This window comes from Pelecanus crispus, chromosome 4 (assembly GCF_030463565.1).
Source record: "Pelecanus crispus isolate bPelCri1 chromosome 4, bPelCri1.pri, whole genome shotgun sequence".
NCBI lineage: Eukaryota > Metazoa > Chordata > Aves > Pelecaniformes > Pelecanidae > Pelecanus > Pelecanus crispus.
Window position 1 is genome coordinate 87,671,741 of NC_134646.1, and position 21,157 is coordinate 87,692,897.

Consider the following 21,157-nt stretch of genomic DNA (forward strand, 5'->3'; position numbering starts at 1 on the left):
GAGGTGGGAGCCCCCCCCCCGCCCCACAGGGCAGCCAGGGGTGCCCCAGGGTGATAGGGAGGAGGGCGGCAGGTTGACTCTTGCCCTCCCCACAGACCATGTGGATCGAGCGGACAACCTTCGAAACAGCCTACCCCCTGCCCGGCATCCTGCGCTGGTTCGCAGTGACCTCCACCACCACGGTGAGGAGGGGGCTGCGGCGGGAGCGGGGCCCTCCCAGGGCACCCCTTCCCTGAGCAGCATCACAAACCCCTGGCGCAGGTGGGCGTGCTGCCCCCAGCCCCTTCCAGGCTTCCCAAGCTCAGGTGGCTGAAGCTGGGGTGCGGGGAGCACATCCCGCCCGGTGCGCCAGCCGAGCCCCTGCCCCGGTCCCCGTGCCCCATCGGTCTCTGCTCCCAGTGCAAACCCGATCCAGCCCACCCAGCGCTCGAGCCCCCAAACGCCGCGTCCCAGCTCGCTCCCATGCCCCTGCAGTCCCTCAGGTGCGCGGTCCAGGGCAGCACCCGTGGCAGAGCGGACCCAGCTCCCAAGTGCACCCTCCGCCTACTGAGTGGGGTGCGAGCACAGCCCCCTTCCCGCTGTGAGCACCGAGCCCAGCTGCCGCCCCTGCCCAGCAGCAGGTGATAACCCCCCTTCGGCATCGCCTTGCCCCGCTGCCCTGGCTCCAGGGCTGGTCTCGGGCCGGTGCCATGTGGGAACGCTGTCCCAGGCCACATCCCCAGGCCATAGGGAAGGGTTTCTCTGCTGACACTGGGCTCGGAGACTCCCCGGCACTCAGGCCACCAACAGCCTCCATCGGCTGGTGCCAGTAGCACCAACCCGGTGACAGGGACCGGTTTGTGTGGCTCACCCACCGGGACGCACATCTCCGTGGGAAGCAGGAGACCACACGTGAGGAGCAGCAGAGGCGCTGGAGGAGTTTCAGCAGACCGCCGCTACTTCTGGCGCTGCTGAAAACAGCTCTGCGCGTGGGTTTTACACCTCTGTTGGAGGTGCTTGGCCAAAGCCCAGGGTGTTTCAGGTGCTGCAGCAAGGAAGACGCGTGAAATGCACTAGCTGGGCTGCTGCACGGCAGCCGTGCTGCGGAGCAACTGTACGGCTGCACGAGCGCTGCCATACGTGTGTGTCTGCCACAGTGCTCAGGCTGTGCGTGCTGCTGGTTGCACAGCTGCCCCCCCAGTGACAACGACGTTCACCCAGGTTTCCCATAAGCTCACCTCTGAGCTGCCACTGCCACACGTCCGTCAGGTGGCCTGCAGCCTCTTGCCTGCAGGATTAACCCTGCCGGCAGCCTGTGCTCGGAGCCAGGGACCAGCACTTCCAGTGCTTCGCCCGTGAGCCCTCGGCTCAGCTCCAGGCAGCCAGTGCCGGGGTCCAAGGGGCTTCATGGGGTGAGATGTGCAACCCCGGGGCCTCTCTCCTGCAGGACCGGGGAGAGGCCACCGCGCCAGCCCGCACCACGACAGGCAGGTCGCTGGGTCAGCTGGCTGCTGACCTTTCCTCCCTCCCTGGGCACAGACCATTATCTCCCCCCTGGAAAATGCCATTGAGACCATGATGAAAACAAATGAGAAGATTATGAGTGAGATCAACCGGCACCAGAACGACCCCAGCCTGCCCATCAACCCCCTCTCCATGCTGCTCAACGGCATCGTGGACCCTGCTGTCATGGGTGGCTTTGCCAAGTATGAGACGGTGAGGACACACGGGTCCTGCACTGGGGTCGGTGCGGGCACTCTCCGGACTGGCGACCCCAGGCACTGGCACCGCTTTGCATCATCCCCTGCCTGCGCGGAGCCGAACCAGCCTGTCAGCAGGACTGAGAGGGGGTTGTTGCAGGCTTTTTTCCAGGATTCCTACCTGCAGGAGCACCCTGAGGACGAGGGGAACATCGAGAAGCTGAAGGACCTGATCGCCTGGCAGGTACAGCCCACAGCATCCCTCCGGCAGCCGGGAGGGACAGCTGCCCTGGGGCACCACGTGCCCAGCGTCCCCATCCCAGGGGAGCCCCACAAGCCCAGGTGGACCCGTCCCTGTTCTCCCGCAGACCCCGCTGCTGGCAGAGGGGATCCGGATCCACGGGCGGAAGGTGACGGAGGATCTGCGGCCCTTCCACGAGCGCATGGAGCAGTGCTTCGTGCAGCTGCGGGCCAAGGTGGAGAGCCAGTATGGGGTGCGGGAGATGGTGAGTGCCAGGGTGGCGAGCGCAGCGCAGGCACAGCCGGGACTGCACGGGTGGTGCGTGGCACCTGCGAGGTGACGCTGGACAAGCCAGCGCTGGTCTGGGGCAGCAGGGAACAGCTTGATGGGGCCGCGGCTGCAGCAGCAACAGGGCGAGGGGCACTACGCGTGGGGGATCTTGGCATCCTGGGTGGGGGACAGCACTGCCGTGGGGTGGCCAGTACTGGCACAAAACCCGGATCAGTCAGGGAGGGCACTGCCGGCCCTGGCTGAGCCAAGGGAAGGAGAGGAGAGGCTCTGCACTCTCATCCCTCTTGGCACTTTCTCAGGCTCCCTGTGCTCGCAGGTCTGCTTCGAGGACCGGCGGAGCGGACGGCCCCGGTCCATGGCCTGGGGACCCGACTGGGACCGGCCGAGCCATGCTGGAGACAGGCGAGTGCTGTGGTGGGGGGCGTTGGCCCCGAGCCACCCCCTTTCACCGCCCTCACCCCGCACCGCTGAGCCATCCTCACTCTCCTCCACCCCAGATGCTTCTCTCCCACCTCTCCAGCCCACCGCCCTCCCAGCTTCCCTTGATGTCCAAGCCGCATCTCAGGGGTCCATCCTGCCATGCCACCACGGTGGCCCTGTCCCCGCGGCGGGGCACGGAGCAGAGACACGCCATGTGCAGCCCTCGGGCTCACCTGGACACACCACTGTCACCTGAGCCATCCACACTTGTCTTGCTGGCTTGTCCCCGCTAAGCATCCACTGCTAAGCTCTGCTGGAGATGGTGCTGGTGCCTGGCTGAGGGCGGCCACTCCTGGCCATGGTCCAGCCGGCCCGTGGTGTAGCCCTGCTCCCCATCTCTCCCTACCGCCCGCCTGCCCCTCACCAGCCACAGTCGCTCCACAGCACGGAGGCACCCCCGACACCAAAGCCTGCCCTTCGCACCTCCGAGAGTGAGGACCGCAGGCACGAGCGCAAGGAGAACCGCTCCAGCACCTTCTTCGGGTACAGGCGGCAGGACGTGCGCCAGTCCATCTCGGAGCTGCCGGAGCCCAAGGTGATGATCAGCGCAGCCCTGGTGCCTCCCCTCCTCCCCGGGGCCCCGCTCACACTCCCCCAGGCGTCCTGCTGCACCTGGAGCCCCTGGCCCAGCCAGCAGCACCAGGCCCCAGGGCAGCCGGGAACCCTTGGGGGGCTGGTGGCAGCCCACGCCGCGGGGCACAGCCAGCTGACAGCAGGGAGGGCAGGAGCAGAGGCTGGTGGGGCACAAGGCTGCAGACCCAGGGCTGCGGGCAGGGTGCTGGGGAGCATTGCACCCTGCCAGAGGCTCCTGCATTCCCTGGGCCACGGGTGCTGCAATGCACCCCTGGCCCCCCACGGCGCTGAGCCTCCCCTCTATGCCCCAGGACGAGAAGCGGAGACTCTCCCGCAACATGAGCGAGAGCAGCCTGGGCAGTTCTGAGGGGAAACAGCCGCTGCCAAGCCGAGACGCCGCTGGTGCTCAGCCCAGCACTACAGGTACTCCCCACCATGGCTGCTGATTCGGGGTGCCTTCCTGGCCCCTCATGCGCCCCGGCATGGCTGGGGGGGGCACCTTCCCTAGCCCCTCCAGCCCCAAGCACCATCTAGCCCTTGTCTCCACGAGCAGGGCTGTGCCCCCAGCCCAGCAGTGCAGGTAGCAGGGCCCCCAGCCCTGCACTGCAGCAGAGGCACCCTCACCCCCTTGCCCCATCCCCGCAATGGCGCAGGCACGTCCCGCATCCGGGAGCGGGCAGGGAGGACTCGGTACCAAAGGCACAGGCAGACCCCACGCAGCTGGCATGTCTCCCACCCAACGCTCCCCGTGGAGCTGCCGGTCATCGCTCCCAGATCTCGTGCTGCCAGGTCTCAGCGCCGAGATCGGCTCCCAGTGGGAGCCAGCCCCCACCTCCCGGCTGGTCTCGCGCCCCATGCCACCCCCCCAACCTCCCTGCCCAGGGGCGTCATGCTCCTGCAGGCCAGAGCGCTGGCCCTGGCAGCCCAGGGCACCCAGCAGCCGCCCAGGGCACACCAGCGGGGCCCTCCCAGGGTCCCCACGGGCCCCCAGCCCGGATGGCGTGTCCAGCCCGGATGGCGTGTCCAGCCCACCTCCTCTGCCTGCACAGGGCTCTCCCTGTCTCCCACGGGCTTCGGCGGCCGCGTGAAGAGTGCCAGCAAGGCCACCCCGCTGCCCCGCAAGATCAGCCCCACGGTGTACGAGACGTTCCTGGAGCAGAGCGATGCCGCAACTGGAGGGAAGGTACCCCCCAGCCCTGGCCCCTGGCCCCCAGCCCCGCCGCCCCTGGTAACTGCTCTCTCCGCTCGCAGGCGTCCACGTCACCGACAGCAGATGGAAATAAAGGGCTGAAGTCGCCACCACCTCCACCACCGAAGTCCAAGCGAATGTCACAGCTCTGACCTGCTGCCTGCCCGCAGCTGCACCGTCCACTCCTGGCCGCCCCTGCCCATGGGGGTGGAGAAGCCCTCAGTGCTCCTGCTGCCAGCTGGCTGCTGGACAAACGGCCCCGCTTGATCCTCACCTGCCGAACCACCCCTCGCCTGCCTCTCTTGCAGTATTTACACCGCAAGCGTCCCACACAGCCACGGGACTCCCTGCGTGCCCTGGCACCCAGGGTGGCCCAGGGCTCCGCCATCCTGCGTCCAGCCAGGTCGGCCATTGCCACCCTCCAGGTGCCCCCCAGGGCTGGTACCCACCTGCCCCCGAACGCCTCCCCACCCCGGCGCTCTGCATCAGCCCTCAGGCTGCGCTCACCTTGCCGAGCCGAAGCAGTTAGGCACCAGCCTGTGCCGGGGCATCTCTCCCACGCCAAGCTGCGCTGAGCTCCCACCCACGCAGCCCCTTCAGCGCCGAAGAGGATTGTCCTCCCTCTACCCTGACCTGCCAGTGGACCACCCCAGGCGCAGGGCAACAAGCAAGCACCCTGCCAGCGTGTGCTGAGCTCTTCCCCCCTCTCCTGCTCTCCACCCCGTGGCTGTCAGCTGCCCACCCCATCCTGCAGCACCCGAAACCCCTGGCCTGGGCACTGTGACTGCATGGGGAGCCAGCCAGGTCTGCGAGTGGGCCCAGGCAGCATCCCACTTTGCAGCACCAGCTCTCCCGCCAGTATCTGGCTTTGCAGCCCTGCCTGCACCGGGCTGGTGCTGCTACCTCAGCCAGCCACACTGGGCTCCAGCCCCTGCCTCCCCGCTACCGTGGTCAACTAATAAAGGACCAACGCCTTAGCTCAGCACCCCGCGGTGGGGCTGCAAACCCTGTATGAGCCCCCAGTGCTCAGCCCTGCCCACACACAGCCCAACCAGGGGCCTTTCCACGGCCAGGCACCACCCTGGCACCGTGCCCCAGCACCCCAAAGAACGGGGAACTCGCCCTCCTGCAGCCCCACAGCAGGGAAAGCCCATGGGAAGCTGATGCCACTGGGGAGCACGCTCACTCTTCCCCGGCCAGGCTGTGCCGGGTCTGGCATGGTGACTGCCGGCATGCTGCTCTGTCTCCCAAGCTACCAATGCGTTCACACATGGTGTTGCAGGCTCAGGAGTCGTATTTACAGTTTTGTGTTAAAGAGGAGGAACCTGGACCCGTAACCAAGGGATAGGGAGGGCAGGGGCTGCCTGCAGCAGGGAGCTGCCATCAGTGGGTTCCTGTCTATGTGGAAGGGTAGGATCAGCTCCCTAGGCTGGGTCTAAAGAGCGGACAAGGGGAGATGGCGCCTTGTGCCACAAACACGAAGTCTGGGAGCAGTTGGGCTGCGCTGGTGCCTGGGCTCCCTCCACACGCTGAGCGGAGGAGCGGGGCGGCAGAGCCACTCGTCTCTTGCTGAGGCCAGCTCTTCACAGCGGGTTTGCTGAGGAGGCTGCCAGCCGCTTCCCAATGTAGATCCTGAATCGGAGAGAGTAGCTGTAAGGCACCCGCATGGGGACAGCCTGCTGGGCCTCAGTGAGCCAGAAGTGAGGGGAGAGGACAGCGGCCACGGAGACAACTGTGGCTGCTGGGAAAAGTGGCATAGAACAGCACCCAAGGACGAACAGTCCAACTCCCGGAGCGTTCCTCCGCTTCCCATGGGGACAGCCGCCTGGGTCAGGGAAGCCGGAGGGCCGCAGATAGTCCCAGACTGCACAGACGCCAGCAGCACAGAGCTCACCCTGCCTGCACCCAAGGGCTTGGTTCTGGCCAAGGCCGCTCGACAGCGCAGGCCAGGCCCATCGGAAACTCACCCCAGTCCCAGGGTCAGCACGTGGCTGAGCAGCAGCGAGGGGATGAAGAGCAGCAGCAGCTCCGAACTGAAAAGTCTCTTCTTTCTCCCCACCGCGCCTCCCTGGAGGCTCCACAGCACCGGCTGGGGGGAGCACACAAAGGCAAACTCCCTGGGAAAAGTGCACGGTTAAAGGGGGCATGAGGGAAGAGGGCAGAGCACAGCAGGACAGGGGGGCAAGGCAGACAGCAAAGGCGTGGGACAGCAGGACACGCTGGCGAGGAGCACGGGCCTTACTTTGGAGGCAGATGCTGAGGGCGGCGGGCACAGGCCCAGCCGAGGGACGCTGGCAGGCATCGCTCCTTCCGCTCGGCTTCCTCCGGCGCATCCCGCTAGAAGGAGGCACGGGGCAGCTGAGGCTGGGGGCACGGCCAGCACGGCCCACGGGGCGCAGCGCAGCGCAGGGTCCGGCTCCCTTACCTGCCGGGGGTGCGGGCAGCCTGGCTGGGGCTGACTGTGGGGAGGGAGCAGCTCGCTCTCCCCAGGCTGCTCACCTGCCTGGCTGGCTCTGTCGTCGTCCCAGGCCGGGGAGCCCAGCGTGAGCAGGGCACTGCAAACGTAACCCCCTTGGTCACCAAGCCTGCACTGCCCCTCTGGCCCCCCGATGCCCACCCTGGCTAGGCAGGGCTCCAGGTGCCCGGGCTCCTCCTTGGGACTCACCCGTCACTGCTCTCCGTCTCCATCTGGGCCTCCAGCAGCATCCGCTCCACGTCAGCGTGGCAGGAGGAGAACCGCGAGGGCGTGGGCTCGGGCTCCAGGCACCCTGGGCCACACCGCAGCTCCACCCAGGAGCCTGGGGGGGCTATCAGCCCAGCACCAGCCTGGCCCCCGCGCCGCCCACCCGCTCCGCCCTGGGCACGCCAGCGCACCCCGCTCCGTGGCTCACCCTATCCTGCCGGAGCCCTCCCCGGCGCATCCCACACCACTCCCCAGGGACCACGGAAGCACCGAGTGTGGTCAGAACCTGGCATGTCCTGCCCACCCCTACCTGCCCGGCGCTGCTCCTCAGCGTGTCCCGCTCCCCCGGGACCCCCGTCTGCCTCTGCCCCGGACCCCATGGCGCACGTCAGCCCGCCTGTCCAAGCCCCCCGGTGATCCCCCCACAGTGAACCTCAGCCCACCCGGGACCCCCATGGAATTGGCCTCCCTGGTGCACGCCAGCCCACCTGGGACCCCTGGGCTCCCCATTGATCCAGATGCCCAGTGTGTGTCAGCCCACCCAGGATGCCCGCCTGGGCTCCCCACTGACTTGCCCACCCCCCGCCCCACATGCACATCAGCCCACCCGGGACCCCCGGGCTCCCCATTGATCCAGCCCCCACCCAGACCACATCAGCCTGTCTGGGTCACCCAAAACTCCCATTCACCCAGACCCCCGGTGCCCGTCAGCCCGCCCGGGACCCATTCACCCCGAGCCCCCGGTGCCCGTCAGCCCTCCCGGGACCCCATTCACCCCGAGCCCCCGGTGCCCGTCAGCCCGCCCGGGACCCCATTCACCCCGAGCCCCTGGTGCCCGTCAGCCCTCCCGGGACCCATTCACTTGGACCCCCCCCCGGTGCCCGTCAGCCCTCCCGGGACCCCATTCACCCCGAGCCCCCGGTGCCCGTCAGCCCGCCCGGGACCCCATTCACCCCGAGCCCCTGGTGCCCGTCAGCCCTCCCGGGACCCATTCACTTGGACCCCCGGTGCCCGTCAGCCCGCCCGGGACCCATTCACTTGGACCCCCGGTGCCCGTCAGCCCGCCCGGGACCCATTCACTTGGACCCCCGGTGCCCGTCAGCCCGCCCGGGACCCATTGACTCGGACCCCCCCCCGGTGCCCGTCAGCCCTCCCGGGACCCCATTCACCCCGAGCCCCCGGTGCCCGTCAGCCCTCCCGGGACCCCATTCACCCCGAGCCCCCGGTGCCCGTCAGCCCGCCCGGGACCCATTGACTCGGACCCCCCCGGTGCCCGTCAGCCCGCCCGGGACCCCATTGACTCAGACCCCCCCGGTGCCCGTCAGCCCTCCCGGGACCCGTTCACTTGGACCCCCGGTGCCCGTCAGCCCGCCCGGGACCCATTGACTCGGACCCCCCCGCGGTGCCCGTCAGCCCTCCCGGGACCCCATTCACCCCGAGCCCCCGGTGCCCGTCAGCCCGCCCGGGACCCCATTCACCCCGAGCCCCCGGTGCCCGTCAGCCCTCCCGGGACCCCATTCACCCCGAGCCCCCGGTGCCCGTCAGCCCGCCCGGGACCCCATTCACCCCGAGCCCCTGGTGCCCGTCAGCCCTCCCGGGACCCCATTCACCCCGAGCCCCCGGTGCCCGTCAGCCCGCCCGGGACCCATTCACCCCGAGCCCCCGGTGCCCGTCAGCCCTCCCGGGACCCCATTCACCCCGAGCCCCCGGTGCCCGTCAGCCCGCCCGGGACCCCATTCACCCCGAGCCCCCGGTGCCCGTCAGCCCGCCCGGGACCCATTGACTCGGACCCCCCCGGTGCCCGTCAGCCCTCCCGGGACCCCATTGACTCAGACCCCCCCGGTGCCCGTCAGCCCTCCCGGGACCCGTTCACTTGGACCCCCGGTGCCCGTCAGCCCTCCCGGGACCCATTGACTCGGACCCCCGGTGCCCGTCAGCCCGCCGGGCCCCCAGTGACCCGCACCCCACGGACCGTCGTCGCCGGCGCACGCCATGGCCCCGCGGGTGCCGCCGCGCTCAGCCCCCGCCGCTCTGCCAGTCACGTGACGCCCGCGAGCCCCCATGTAAATAAAAACCGCCGGCACCGGGAGCCCGCGTCTTAAAAGGGCACCGGCTCCGTCCTCTGGGGCCCGGCGGGCTCCGCACCTGGGCGGGAGCGCCGGGGGAGGCCGGGCCGCCGGTCGCAGCTCGCCCGGCAGCGCAGGCGCCGCTCCCGCCGCGTCGCCCCTTTAAGCGGCGCCTACGTGCGGCGAGCGAGCGGGCGGCGGCCGCGGCGCGTGCGGATCCGCACGCAGCCGGGATGGCCCCGCCCCCCGTGCCCCGCCCCCCGATGCCCCGCCCCCTCCCCATCGCCCCGTCCCCCGCGGAACCGAGCCGCGCCAGACGCTGCCGCCGTTTATTTCCGCCGCCAGGGGGCGCCCCGGCCCGGCCGCGCAGGGCACGGGCACTTCCGGCCCCCCCGGCACGGGCACTTCCGGTCCCGCCCCGCCGCGCCCGCTCAGGGGCTGCCGCCGGCCCGCGCCGCGCCGTGCTTCTCGGCGAACCGCCTGCGGGAGAAAGCGCCGTCAGCCACGGGCGGGCCCCGCCGGCCCGGGATCGCCCGGCCGCTCCCCCCAGAAACCCGACCGGGAAGCGCCGTCTGAGCGCGGCCCCGAGAGGGGAAGGGGTGGGCAGGGAGGAGAGGGCCCCGGAGGACCGGGGCCGCAGGGCGGCTGACGGGACCCTCGCAACCCTCCCCGGCTGTGCGGGCCTGCGGCGGCAGGCCCTGCATCGGCAGCTGCGCCGGGACGCTCCCCAGAGCACGCGCTCGCGCGAGTCGGGCCCCGTTTTCGTTTCAAAATGAGCCTCAGAAAGCTCAGGGGAGCCTGGCAGGCAGAGCACGCTGTTCCGGGAAAGCCACCAGGCAGAATAAAGTCACTGTCGGGGAGAAGCCCAACAGAGCATTAACCAAGCGTGCGCTGATTCGGACCGAGCTGTGAGAGTCTGCTGGAGGCTGCCAGCAGCAGCTCTGCATCCCGAACAGGTCCCTGCCTGGCTTTCAGGACGGAGGTTTCCCAGCCAAGGTTTCCTGACACCATGGTTCTCTCTGGCAGCAGAGCCCCAGCTATTCAATGTTCAACAAGTCTGGGCATGGTACCGGCCTGCATCCAAAATGTTCTACCTGGGTAAGCTAAAAAGCACACGGGAAGTCTTGTGGACTGCTGGTAAAAAGCTGTAAACGTCCCCAAGCGTGCGACCTTGAAAGCTAAGCCTTACACCTCAGTTTGGATGGGATACACATGCACAACGCTGCAGGCCCCAGCGGCAGGACAAGGTGCCAGACCAAAGACAGGCTGCACCTGGGAGAGCAGAGAGGCGACGCTGCAAGACCACCAGACTCCTGCACCCACCACCCTGAACTGGCAGACGCCCAGTCTCCGCCACATCCTGCCTGTGCTGCCACTGAACACCGGCGAGCTGGGGAAAAAGCAAAATCCTCCCCCGAGAACAGCCACGTCTCACTGTTAATCACCACTACTTTCAGCAGCCTGGGCAGAGGGGTATACGAAGATAAAACATTCAGCGAGCCTTGAGCTGCGAACCTTTTCTAAGCTTGAAATGGCTCAGTGACAGGGGCTGCTGCTGCTGCCACCCAGAACTCGAGACAGACACGTACCTGCTCTCGGGTCTAGGGCAATAAGGAAGGCCCTTCTTTGGAGTAAGGAAAAACGAGGAGCACAACTGCCTTTCCAAATCCCGTTGGGATCCCTTCCTCTCAGGGAAGTATAGAGATCACTACTCTATAGTCGGAAGAGCCTCAGAAAGGGACATAAAAGATTGGCATGCAGAAGAGCAACAAAGTCAGGTGGGGTATCCACAGGAAAGGATTTCCACCCCCTTTTCTTTGCTGTTGCACAGATCATGCCCAGTGGATCCAGCGAGAGCCCTCAGCCATCTCTGTGCTCACGTTAGAAGGTCTAGGGGACAGCTCTGAAGATGGAGTCTAACATTCTCTATGCCACAGGACTATTCTGAGATGGAATTCCTCTAAACTGAAATGATCTTTCAAAAAAACAGACCTGTTTAAATTAAATCCTTGGTGACTAAGAGCTACCCGGCGCCACCTAGGGCTAGCCCTTTAGAAATGGGCACTTAGAATTTGTCTAGCTTCAACTTCCAACCATGGGAATTTCCTAGACTTTCAATAGTAGGGAGAAGCTGATGAGGTGTCAAAAAGCCACAGAATCTCAAAGGTTTAACTGATCCCTAAGACTCCGCAATCTTCTCCCAACTCTCCCGGAGCGCTCTGGAGCAAAGCGCAGTGCAACGCCTGAGCGTGGCACCCGGTGGGTTCTCCCCTTCACAGCAAGACCCCACAGAGTGGAGACCCTGTCTTGCAGCAAGCACGCCTCTTGTCACTCTGGACTGAGCCAAACGCTCTGTTAGCTCTACCACCTTCTACAGCATCTTCTGAGGAGTCAGCCAGGCACCGAGAAGCCACCATTTCTGCTGGAAGCTTATTCTACTGATTAATCAATTTCCTCTTCAGAAACAAATACCCCATTACCTGTGTAAAGTCTGTCTGCCTACAACTTCCAACCATTAGTTACTATTCTGCTTTTCTCTGCCAGACTAAACAGCCTTTCACAACCTGGTTCCTTCACCCAGAATTACATACAGTGTGTCATCTCATTTACAGTAAGTTTAACAGACTTAACTTCTCCTCCAAACTCATTCTGAATTTTCTGTATCTTTTCTAAAAAAAGACCCAGATACCAGAACTGGACACTTGTTCCAATATTTGCCTCATCAAAACCATGCACAGAGGTCAAACTCATTTCCTGTTCTCTATAATTCTCCACTTACACTGAGGAACATTAATTGCACTGTCCCTGGTGCCAAACAGCAAACTTCTTTCTATGATGAGCGTTCCACAGCATCAATACTAATTTCAAAGAAATCTACAGTCCCATGATGACTTCCATCAGTCAAATCCATTACACCAAAGAACCAAATGAAGTTTCTTTGCTAAGCCCTACTCCTCAGCAGCTGCATTTCCTGCAAACAGCTTCTATCCCGCCTAGTCCCCAAGCCCAGTCGCAATTCAGGAGACATGAGTGCTTCCCAGGAATGACAAGGGGCTGCATGCTCAGAAGAGGCGAAGCAGACAAACATCTGCCTCCTCTCTCCTTCAGCCACGGTTCACTGCCTCAGCCCTGCTGTCTTGGGCTAGAGGAGAGGAACGGGAGGACAGGAGGCAAAGCTAGGGCTGACCCTTGCGTGGGGCATGTATGGGTATTGCTGGGGACAGGGTTTTGGGACTCTGACAGGGTGAGGCGTGGGGGGACTCTCACCTCCTGGCATAGTCATACAATGCTTGTTTCCGCTCCTGCAAGGACAGATGCCGCTCCACAGGGGACTTTGCAAATTGCTTTGTAGCTGGCTGGAAAAGAAAGCACAAGAGTCATCAGGAGACAGTCAAACCAAGCCAGGAGACCTCCTTAGTGGCTCTGCAAGGACCCGGCACGCCAATTCGGTCTCCAGTTTAAAATGTTCTGTTCCCCTGACATCAAGGCTAGTCCTGAACAGGCCACTGTGTTCTGGCTGTGAGCCATCAGACCAGAGGAGGCAACACAACCACGAGAAGTACCTTGGAAGAAGGCACAGCTATGGAGCCCTGGATGCCAGAAGCAGCTGCAGCCTGGGAGGTAGACGGGGCACGCAGGTCAGTACCAGCCTCCTTACTTTCAGGGAAGAAGGGTATTCTCCCCTCCAGCAAGTTGGCAATGGTGGTATCCACACAGGTGGTTTGGGCTGTAGGGACGAAGAGGATCTGTTAGAGAGCAAGCTGCTACATCAGGACACTCACATCCTTGCTGCCATGGTGCTCCACGGCACAGCAGGGACAAGGTTTCTGCTTTCAGGTATCACAGAGACTTGGCAAGGAACGTGAGCCTGCGTCCCTGCTAATACCCCCAGCACCGCTTACCCAGGTCTCTCCTGATGACCTCCAGAGGCACATGAGGCAGCACCTCCTTGACCCGCTGAGCCATTGCCGTGATCCGCACATCTTCCGGAGCAACACCAGCCAGGCTGGAAGGCATCCTAGGCCTGGCTGCCAGGGGCTGGCTTGAGGCTGCAGGAGAAAGAACAGTGGGCACAAGAAGGTGGCCTAAAGGTGCACGGCCTTCAAGTTGCGACAGCTCCACTTTCTCTAGTGTGAACTGGTGCGATAACAAAGCTGGACCTCCTGCACGCCACCATCGTGTCGGTGCTCTGGAGTGGGGCGGTCCTCTCCCTGCCAGCTACCACACAGGCAGCCCCTGCTCCCCAGGATGTCGAACATGCCTTTTCTTCTCCCTCCACGCATGAGTAACCAAGAGCAGACTGAGGCCTGCCCAAAGGCAAAGCCTGTGTGGCCCTTCCGTAGTCGGGACACTACCCAGGACACCCACCTGGGGCAAAGGGGAGAAGCGACGTGTGTCTCAGCCTCTTCATGTGTTCAGCTTTGTCTGCTGCAGTGAGCCGTGTGGATACCACACCCAGCTCCATGGCCAAGAGCTGCAGAAACGTAGAGAAGAGTCACATGTACACGACACAGAACATGCATGACCCAGGCATCCCCATCTTGCAGGGGAGTGTATCAGATGTACAGGCCTGCATGGAGCCACGGCGAGGGGAAGAGGACTGGGAACTGATTTCTCCAGGGCCTCAGTGATGCATTTCAGTGTTGCATGGAGCACATGAAGGACCAGGAGTACGCAATATCATCCTGCTAAAACAGGCTGACGGGGAGATACAAGATCTTTGGTACAGGAGCTATGAAGTACCCAGCACATAAGGGAAAGGTGGAGAAACAATTGCTTTATTTGATTTCTGGTATTATGAAAAGGGAGTGAAAGGTTTGAAATAGATGGGGAGAGCCTTCATAACTGGCAGAACGCATAAATGGGGGTAGCAAATAGGCCATGGAAAAACGGAATAATTATAAGGGGCAATAAATACAGGCCAGAGTTCCCATCATACAAATACACCCATCCAGAAATGCCCTTTGCAACTCTGCTTGCACCCCACGGTCCTCTGTGACCATCCCAAATTGCAGCAGTCCTACACATCCCTCTCCCACGTCATCCTCCTACCTCCTGAACTCGGAGCGCAAAATCCTCACTCAGTTCTTCAGCTCGTCTGGGGACAGACGGCATCCACCTGAATGGGGACAACAGCACTGGGCTGACTGCTTTAAGGGCTGCTGGATGAGCCAGCCCCATCTGGCATTAACAGTGCAACGGTGCTATCCCCACCTCAGCTCTCCCTGCTCACCCCAAATCTCTCCCCACAAGACAGTGTCAAACCTCAACACTAGCTTGCAAAATTAAGGGCAAGGCACGGCTCAGAAGGCAAAACTAGCTCACTGAATCTTTATTAGCACTCAAGCATAACTTGTGAAGTTATCTCCTAATCGAGTTCCCAGAAAGGCCCCAAATGAGGAGACACTGCTATTTACATGAGAGTAGAAAACAGATCAGCAAGACTCAAGCCAGATACGGCCAGGGAAAGCTATAGCACAACACTTTTCTTTGCTGAAGTACCCCGACCCCTAAATTTGACTCCAAGCCCCTTCCACTGCCTATGGACCCATATTACACCAACGCTACTCAGCCAGTCGGGGCTCACCTGGGCCCTAGACAGGTGTCTGAACCAACTCTGCAATTCACAAGGGATTGCAGGGAAGAGACAGACGCGAGAGGACTGAGCTGCCTGCAGGGAATCACCCATGGGACCTGAGCAACCCTGGGATGAATTACAGCAGAGCAGCTAGCTTCAGAAATATACCCGGCAAACTCGATATAAAAGCCCCGAGAGATTCCTTCACCAACTGAACACAGGAACTAAGAGCCCTCTCCACTTCAGAAGCTGGTTGAAGCTGGTCCAGAAACTGGACCTGGCATGGACCAAATGATGCTGAACAAAGCCATGCTGAGATACCACAATGAGGGTGCTCATTAGTGCATACCAAAAGATCTCTTACTTCAACAGCAAAAACATCAGGCTCTCTGCCCACCCTAAACCCTGCCCCAAATGAAAGAGAGAGAGAGAGATAGTACCTTACTTGATAAACTGTGAAGGGAACAAAGAAGGTCCAGAGCAGCTCTGTAATCCAGGAGGAGTCAGCCACACTCTGGGGAAGAGAGCACAATGAGATCGCAGCCCACAAAACACGAGCTAGTCAGGTCTCCATCAGGGCAGCAGCGGACAGAACACAGCTAAGCCATGGCAGTGAGTAACAGATACATGGGCAGAGAGATGCGGAGAACTGGGAAAGAGGGAATGGCAAACCCAGCATACAGTGAGGGCAAGCCCCAGGGTAGATTCACCTTCATTAGTCTTCACCAGGCAGAGCAAGAGTTAAAGTTTGTACTGCACCGAGTCTTCTCCTCCCACTAGGACAGCAAGATTTTCCCTCAATATCCCCACATTCTCTACTAGACTGTGCCTTTAGAAAGGACCGAAAATGCCTTAAGACCTACTAACACTTCCTTAGAATCATGAACAATCCTCCCTTATTCTGATGGGACCAGCCCATGTAACATCTCAACTCCCGTAAGCTTTATCTCTTCATTTCCAAACAGGCTGCACTGTGAAGTCTTAAACAACTCTTCTCTTTGAAGATAAATCATTAAAGGTGAGCAGTAATTTATTACTTTCTTCCTATTTCTGAATATTAGTAAATAACCTTTTCCCTAAGAAGTACTGCGATGCCTACCAGAAGAGAGCACTGGAACAGGCGCTCTGAAGCGGTTCAGGTGCTCCGTCCTCAGCGGGACACAGCCCCGAGCAGCTGGACCATGCTCAGAAGCCAGTCTGACTGCGAGCAGAAAGCTCAAACTAAACACCTCCAGCGATTCCCCCCAACCTACACTTTTCAACAATTCTAAAGAATTTGCTATTGAATGGACGTTGTTCCTAGGATTTTTGTAGTCGGTTAATTTTATCCTGCTGTGACCATTATCCACAAGCTGGTGAGGACAACATCTCAAGATCTACAGCTCGCAATGTAGCTGCCTCGGCTTCTTTTACACGACTTTGTCCTTGACCAAAGCAGCGTGGCTCCAAGACAGGCCTCGTGCCTGGTTTATGCCATGGCCTGGAAAGAGGTGCTATAAATGAGAAAAGCCCAGAAACCACAATCACCAAGGGGAACATAAAGGAGCTTCATCTCCTGGATAAACAGATCTAAGAAACCTAAAATCAAATGCCTTATAGTGATGCCAAGAGCCAGACTTCAGTTACGCTGCCTTGTGCCACAGAGCAACGCCCTCCTTCAAGGTTCCAGCCAACTGGAGCTGGAGAAAATTCTTTCTTAAACACAGATTTGGTGGTTTGCTCAGCCCAGTGTCTAATATATATCATGTAAGGGTCTAAGAAAGTTTTCTGTAAAGCACTGATTGAACCATTCAAAGTATTGCATCTCCAGCCCTCAGAAGTTTCTGATGGTTTAAAATTACATAAGAAATCCACTAGGATTTACTTAGCCAATGTGCATAAAGGGCAAAAAATTCTGCTCAACCTCTGAAGGTAAAAATCTGAGCCAAGAAGTGACCAGTATCTTCAACAGATCTGCAGTTATGTGCATGCTGTTCTTCCTAACATTCATGAAGGAAAGGATACACCGACAAATATACAACTTGTCACATTTCACAGAATTTCTCAGAGGAGCCAAAACCATAGAAAGATAAGATATTCATTATAAACAAACCAGAACAGGACAGCTATCCCACTTCTCTGGAGTAGTCATTCAAAAATTCAAAGTATCCTCACTTTTAGAAAACTGTGTCTTAATCCAAAACTGAACTTGTGCAGCACCAACATTTAGTCTCAGCCACTGCAAAGACTGCTACTGCGTGCTTTGTCAGAAAAAAAGTAAGAATTCTCCACTCTTAAGCCTCTTCTCCAACGTGCACGCAGCTACCCAGAACAATCTCTCTGCCTCTTCTCCGATAAGCTGATTAAGCTGAGTGCCTTTAAGTGTTGTTCTCTGGATTCTGCATCATGCTTATGGCCTCCTTGAACTCTACTACTGCCCCACTTCCTTGGCAGCGGGGTCACCAAAGCTTTGCACGATATTTTAGCAGTTTTCACCATTGCACACATGCAGCTAACACCGTGTTCCTCACCCTGCCAGATATTCCTTGCGTTATGCACCCACAGACCACATCAGACTTACAAAGTAACAGACGTTCACTGGCAGCCATCAGTTCACTGGATCACAGTCAATAATCTAGCCTCTTCATTATTCGCTAACCTGAACTTTACCAGCAGGGATCTCAATATTGTCATCTGCAGTTCCGATAAAAGAACTAAATAGCACTGGGCAAACAACTAATCCCTTACAGAATCTCACTTTAAAAATACCTGCAAACTGATGTTTTAGCATGGGCAGCGATGTTTTGGGACCTGCTGGTAAATGGCTTTAAATCTATCTGCTGTGCCCTACTACCTTAAAAAGATGGACAATACAAAATCAACTAAAAAGTCTGAAAAATATAAAATCTGTCTTTTAATCAAGTAGATCCATAAATCATACCAAGAAGTAAGAAATGCAACAAAATCTCACTCTGTAAAGAGAATTATTTTATTGCAATCTATTTAGCAGTGCTAGTAGTATCATCGTGAACTTTGCCACTTTTCTGAAGCCAATGTTGCGTCATGTTACATATCTGCATTTGGGAGGCATGAGTTCAAGAATCTAGTCCCGAGAGCCTCACATAAACTTTAGCACATCAGCCATGCTCCAAGGTGGCTGGAGCTATTCTTTCAAAGCACTTTAAAAGAGGGGAGCTCACAAAGAGGAGATGAGACACAGTGATGCTATGGTCATGGAAGCCAGATGGCACATTGTTAGACAGCTGAGCCACTAAAACATTTATCAAAATTGCCAGTGTAACTAGAAGAGTATTGACTTAGCAGAAGTTCCCTGGGAAAGGCACTTGAAAAACAGAAGTGTTAGCACTGAGAAGCTCATCCTTGGGGTGACAAGACACAAGGCCAGGCTGCACTACCCATCGGCTTCAAAGCAGAAGCAGCATTAACGGCACTGCCAAGACCGTCGCACAGTGCACGCCTCCACAACGCCTCCTTGCCCTACGTCCCTGACTCACCACAGTGATCAAAGGCCTCTGAACTTGTAGGGCAACTGGCTGTACCACATCCAAGATTGAGAACGGCCAAGAGCTGAAAAGGAAGAATTCAGCAGTGAATGACCCCAAAGCTAAAAAAAGCGATGACAGCCCCGCCACAGGACTATCCATTCCTAGTACCTGAAGCGGAGCAAGCCGGCCCGGCCGTTGGTGGCAGCCTCCTCCGGGAACAGCAGCAGTGGTGGGTTTCCTCTGTGGGACGAATACACCTTCAGGGAATCCACCAGCTCTGCTCGGCTTCCTGTTACTCCCAGCTCCATGAATCCCCGTGACCAGCAGATGAAGCCAGGGGCGCCGTTCAATGCAGGCTGCAAGGGAAAACAAAAGTAAGGAAGAAATGCAGTCCTGTCCTCCCCTCAAGCCCTACTTTCCCAGATGACAGCGGGAGACAAAGTTCCTGCTTATCAGCAAAAATGCCTCTGGGGGATGAGGGAGCAATCTGCATGCTAAAAGCACAGTAGCAGAGAACTGCCAGGCTTCAGTAACTGCCCTGGCCCCAGTTCCCTAGGAATTTGGTTCCTGATCTTCAGTTCAGACTGTACCCTGTCTGCCAGAGAAACAAACTCCCCCCTGCCCTGGGCAACAACCATGTTTCCCCATGTTCTCTCTAGTAGTTCCTGACATGCTTGACAAAGGATATGTTACTTCCAAGAGGTACTCTTTTCCAGGTAAGGAGCAAATCTACTGCTGTTCAGGATATAAGACCGACCAACCAATCCCAGGCACATTCGGAGCCTGTTGATTCAGGAACTCCACACATAAGGAACTTCCCAAGAGTACAGGGAAAGTTACAGAGCCACCAGCCCAGCACAATCACCCAAGCACCACCACCCTGCCACGCAGCTCCCCTCAGCACCCCTCTGCAGCGCAGCCAGTTATCCACACGCACAGAAGCGGCACCCAGTGCTGGGACAAAACCCCACAGCCAGCCCTGCTTCTGACACCACCTATTTGAAAGGCCAGAAAAAGATACAGACGCTAGGATTTTCCCACTCTCTCAATAAAATCAATACCTGTTGTAACATTTCCTGTTCCTCCTCACCCTGTTTTATTTTTTCATGCAGAGCCTAAAGCATGACACTGAACCACAGGAAAAAACCTCAAGGCTTGTGCAATCCTGGGTTAATAAATAAGAACTGAACAGGACCATAGCAACATCTAAATTCTGAAACAGCTCTCTGTCCAGACCCGCCACGCTCGGCTCAAAGTTACTCACCGTATTACATGAGGTCAGAAGGTTGATGACGTTGTGATCGAATTGTGTCACGTGGTTGGCGATATACACCCTCACATTGACATCACGAAGTCGGGGATCACTTTGCCGCACAAATAAGCCCAGCACTGAGCACATCACACGTACAATAAACCTGTGGGGGAAGGGCAGAGGTTTCCTCAAGTCCTGCAGTCTGAGCCACCGCTGGCTTACATATCCAACAAACAGAACAGAAACTGGTACAAAAAGGAAGCCATATGACAGATGTCTGGGCCAGGAGTTGTTGTGGGGCTGCAGCTGGGGCTGAAGGCTGCCTGCAGAGCTGTAGCTGCAACACGAAGTATGGGCCAGCAAGCCTCACGCAGAATTTCTTAGCAGGATACCCAGCTCATCCAAGTGTTTCAGAACAGTCCTTGAACACTCAAGAGGCGATTGCCAGCTTTGGTCTTGGCAGAGAAGGCACCTTCATGGGCCCTGGGGATAACAAATGCCAAAAGCACAGCTCCCCGTAAACCTCTGCGTGAACCAAGCTTCCGTGGCTAAGGGCCCCAAACAGGCAAGGGCAGCCCTCCCGCCCCACGCTGCCCCGCAGCAGTGTCTGCACGTCATGTCCCCACCCTGGGCAACAGCAGGAGCTCCGCGCCCTGGGGAGAGCTGGGCTCACGCACCGTCGCAGCACGCTGTCAGGCAGGGCGCAGCTGACCAGGAAGACGTGTACACCGATGAAGAGGCGCAGGACGAGCAGGCAGAGCCCCACGGGTGCGTAGAGCAGCAGGGCTAGAAGCAGGAACCCATCGGTCGGAAACCTGCAGGGCCAAAGAGCAACGCAGACAGCCTGAGCGTGGCTGGGACAGACACTGGACAGCCGGACCCCCAGCTGGCCACGCGGGCTATCCCCAGGGACCACCCTATGTCCCCTGCTCTGCGTAACCTCCCGGGCCTCCCCAACGAAACAGCCAGCCCATCCCGGGCCTCCCGCGGGCCTCCCGGGCACACCCTGGACCCTCACTGCCCCCCACACACGACACCCCGACCCTCCCCACGGAGCTCCCGTGGAATAGCCCTTCCTCCAGCGACCCCCGGGGCCTCCCCCCAGGAACACCCCAGCCTCCTGCGCGGGCCTCCCAAGGGACACCCGGAACCCCCGGGCCTGCCCCGGGAGCCCGCGGCCCACCCCCGCGAAACACGGAGAGGGTCACGCGCGCCCCCCAGGCCGCCACGGCTCTCACCGGTGCGAGTCGAAGAGCCGCTCGGGGCCCGGGGCCGTAGGAGGCTCCATCCCCGCCACACCCGGTGCCTCAGAGGCTCCCGACACCCACCGCCATCTTCCCCCGCGGCCGCCCGCCTGGCCCACGCGGGGCAGCCTGGGAGGCGAGGCGCGGCGCGGTGCATGCTGGGAAGGTGCCACGCCTCCATTTCCCCCCCCCCCCCCCCCCCCCCGCTCCCTCCCTCTTGTCGCGGGCCCTCGACGGCCGACGACGCAGGGAGGGCGGCTGGCGGGTCCGGCGGGCCTGCTGAGCCTCTCTCGCCGCAAAGCCTCCCCGCCGTCCCTCGCAGGCGGCCGCGCTACGGCTACCGGCGCGCCTGGCGGCGGGACTACAGCTCCCAGCGTGCCCCGCGGAGCACTACAG

General features: G+C 60.2%; 2 protein-coding genes across 2 annotated transcripts in view; one reads left to right on the plus strand and one right to left on the minus strand.

Annotated features, from left to right (window-relative positions):
• The window catches only part of LOC142593442 (dedicator of cytokinesis protein 2-like), an 89,015-nt gene extending 84,410 nt beyond the window's left edge, over positions 1-4,605 (plus strand). The window contains exons 45-53 of the mRNA XM_075709506.1: positions 96-182; positions 1,519-1,695; positions 1,840-1,923; positions 2,048-2,185; positions 2,528-2,613; positions 3,076-3,226; positions 3,576-3,687; positions 4,314-4,447; positions 4,516-4,605. Of these exons, the coding sequence (XP_075565621.1) occupies positions 96-182; positions 1,519-1,695; positions 1,840-1,923; positions 2,048-2,185; positions 2,528-2,613; positions 3,076-3,226; positions 3,576-3,687; positions 4,314-4,447; positions 4,516-4,605 (1,059 nt within the window). The remainder of the gene's footprint in view (positions 1-95; positions 183-1,518; positions 1,696-1,839; positions 1,924-2,047; positions 2,186-2,527; positions 2,614-3,075; positions 3,227-3,575; positions 3,688-4,313; positions 4,448-4,515) is intronic.
• A 1,431-nt stretch (positions 4,606-6,036) lies between these two features.
• Positions 6,037-20,824, minus strand: AUP1 (AUP1 lipid droplet regulating VLDL assembly factor). Its single transcript, XM_075709155.1, is given in 16 exon segments — positions 6,037-6,085; positions 6,421-6,570; positions 6,696-6,790; positions 6,879-7,008; positions 12,470-12,558; positions 12,766-12,929; positions 13,105-13,251; positions 13,571-13,736; positions 13,739-13,849; positions 14,255-14,321; positions 15,221-15,294; positions 18,275-18,347; positions 18,434-18,621; positions 19,530-19,680; positions 20,195-20,332; positions 20,756-20,824. Coding segments are annotated over 16 exon segments (1,842 nt in total). The 5' UTR covers positions 20,806-20,824.
• Between the last annotated feature and the right edge of the window lie 333 nt (positions 20,825-21,157).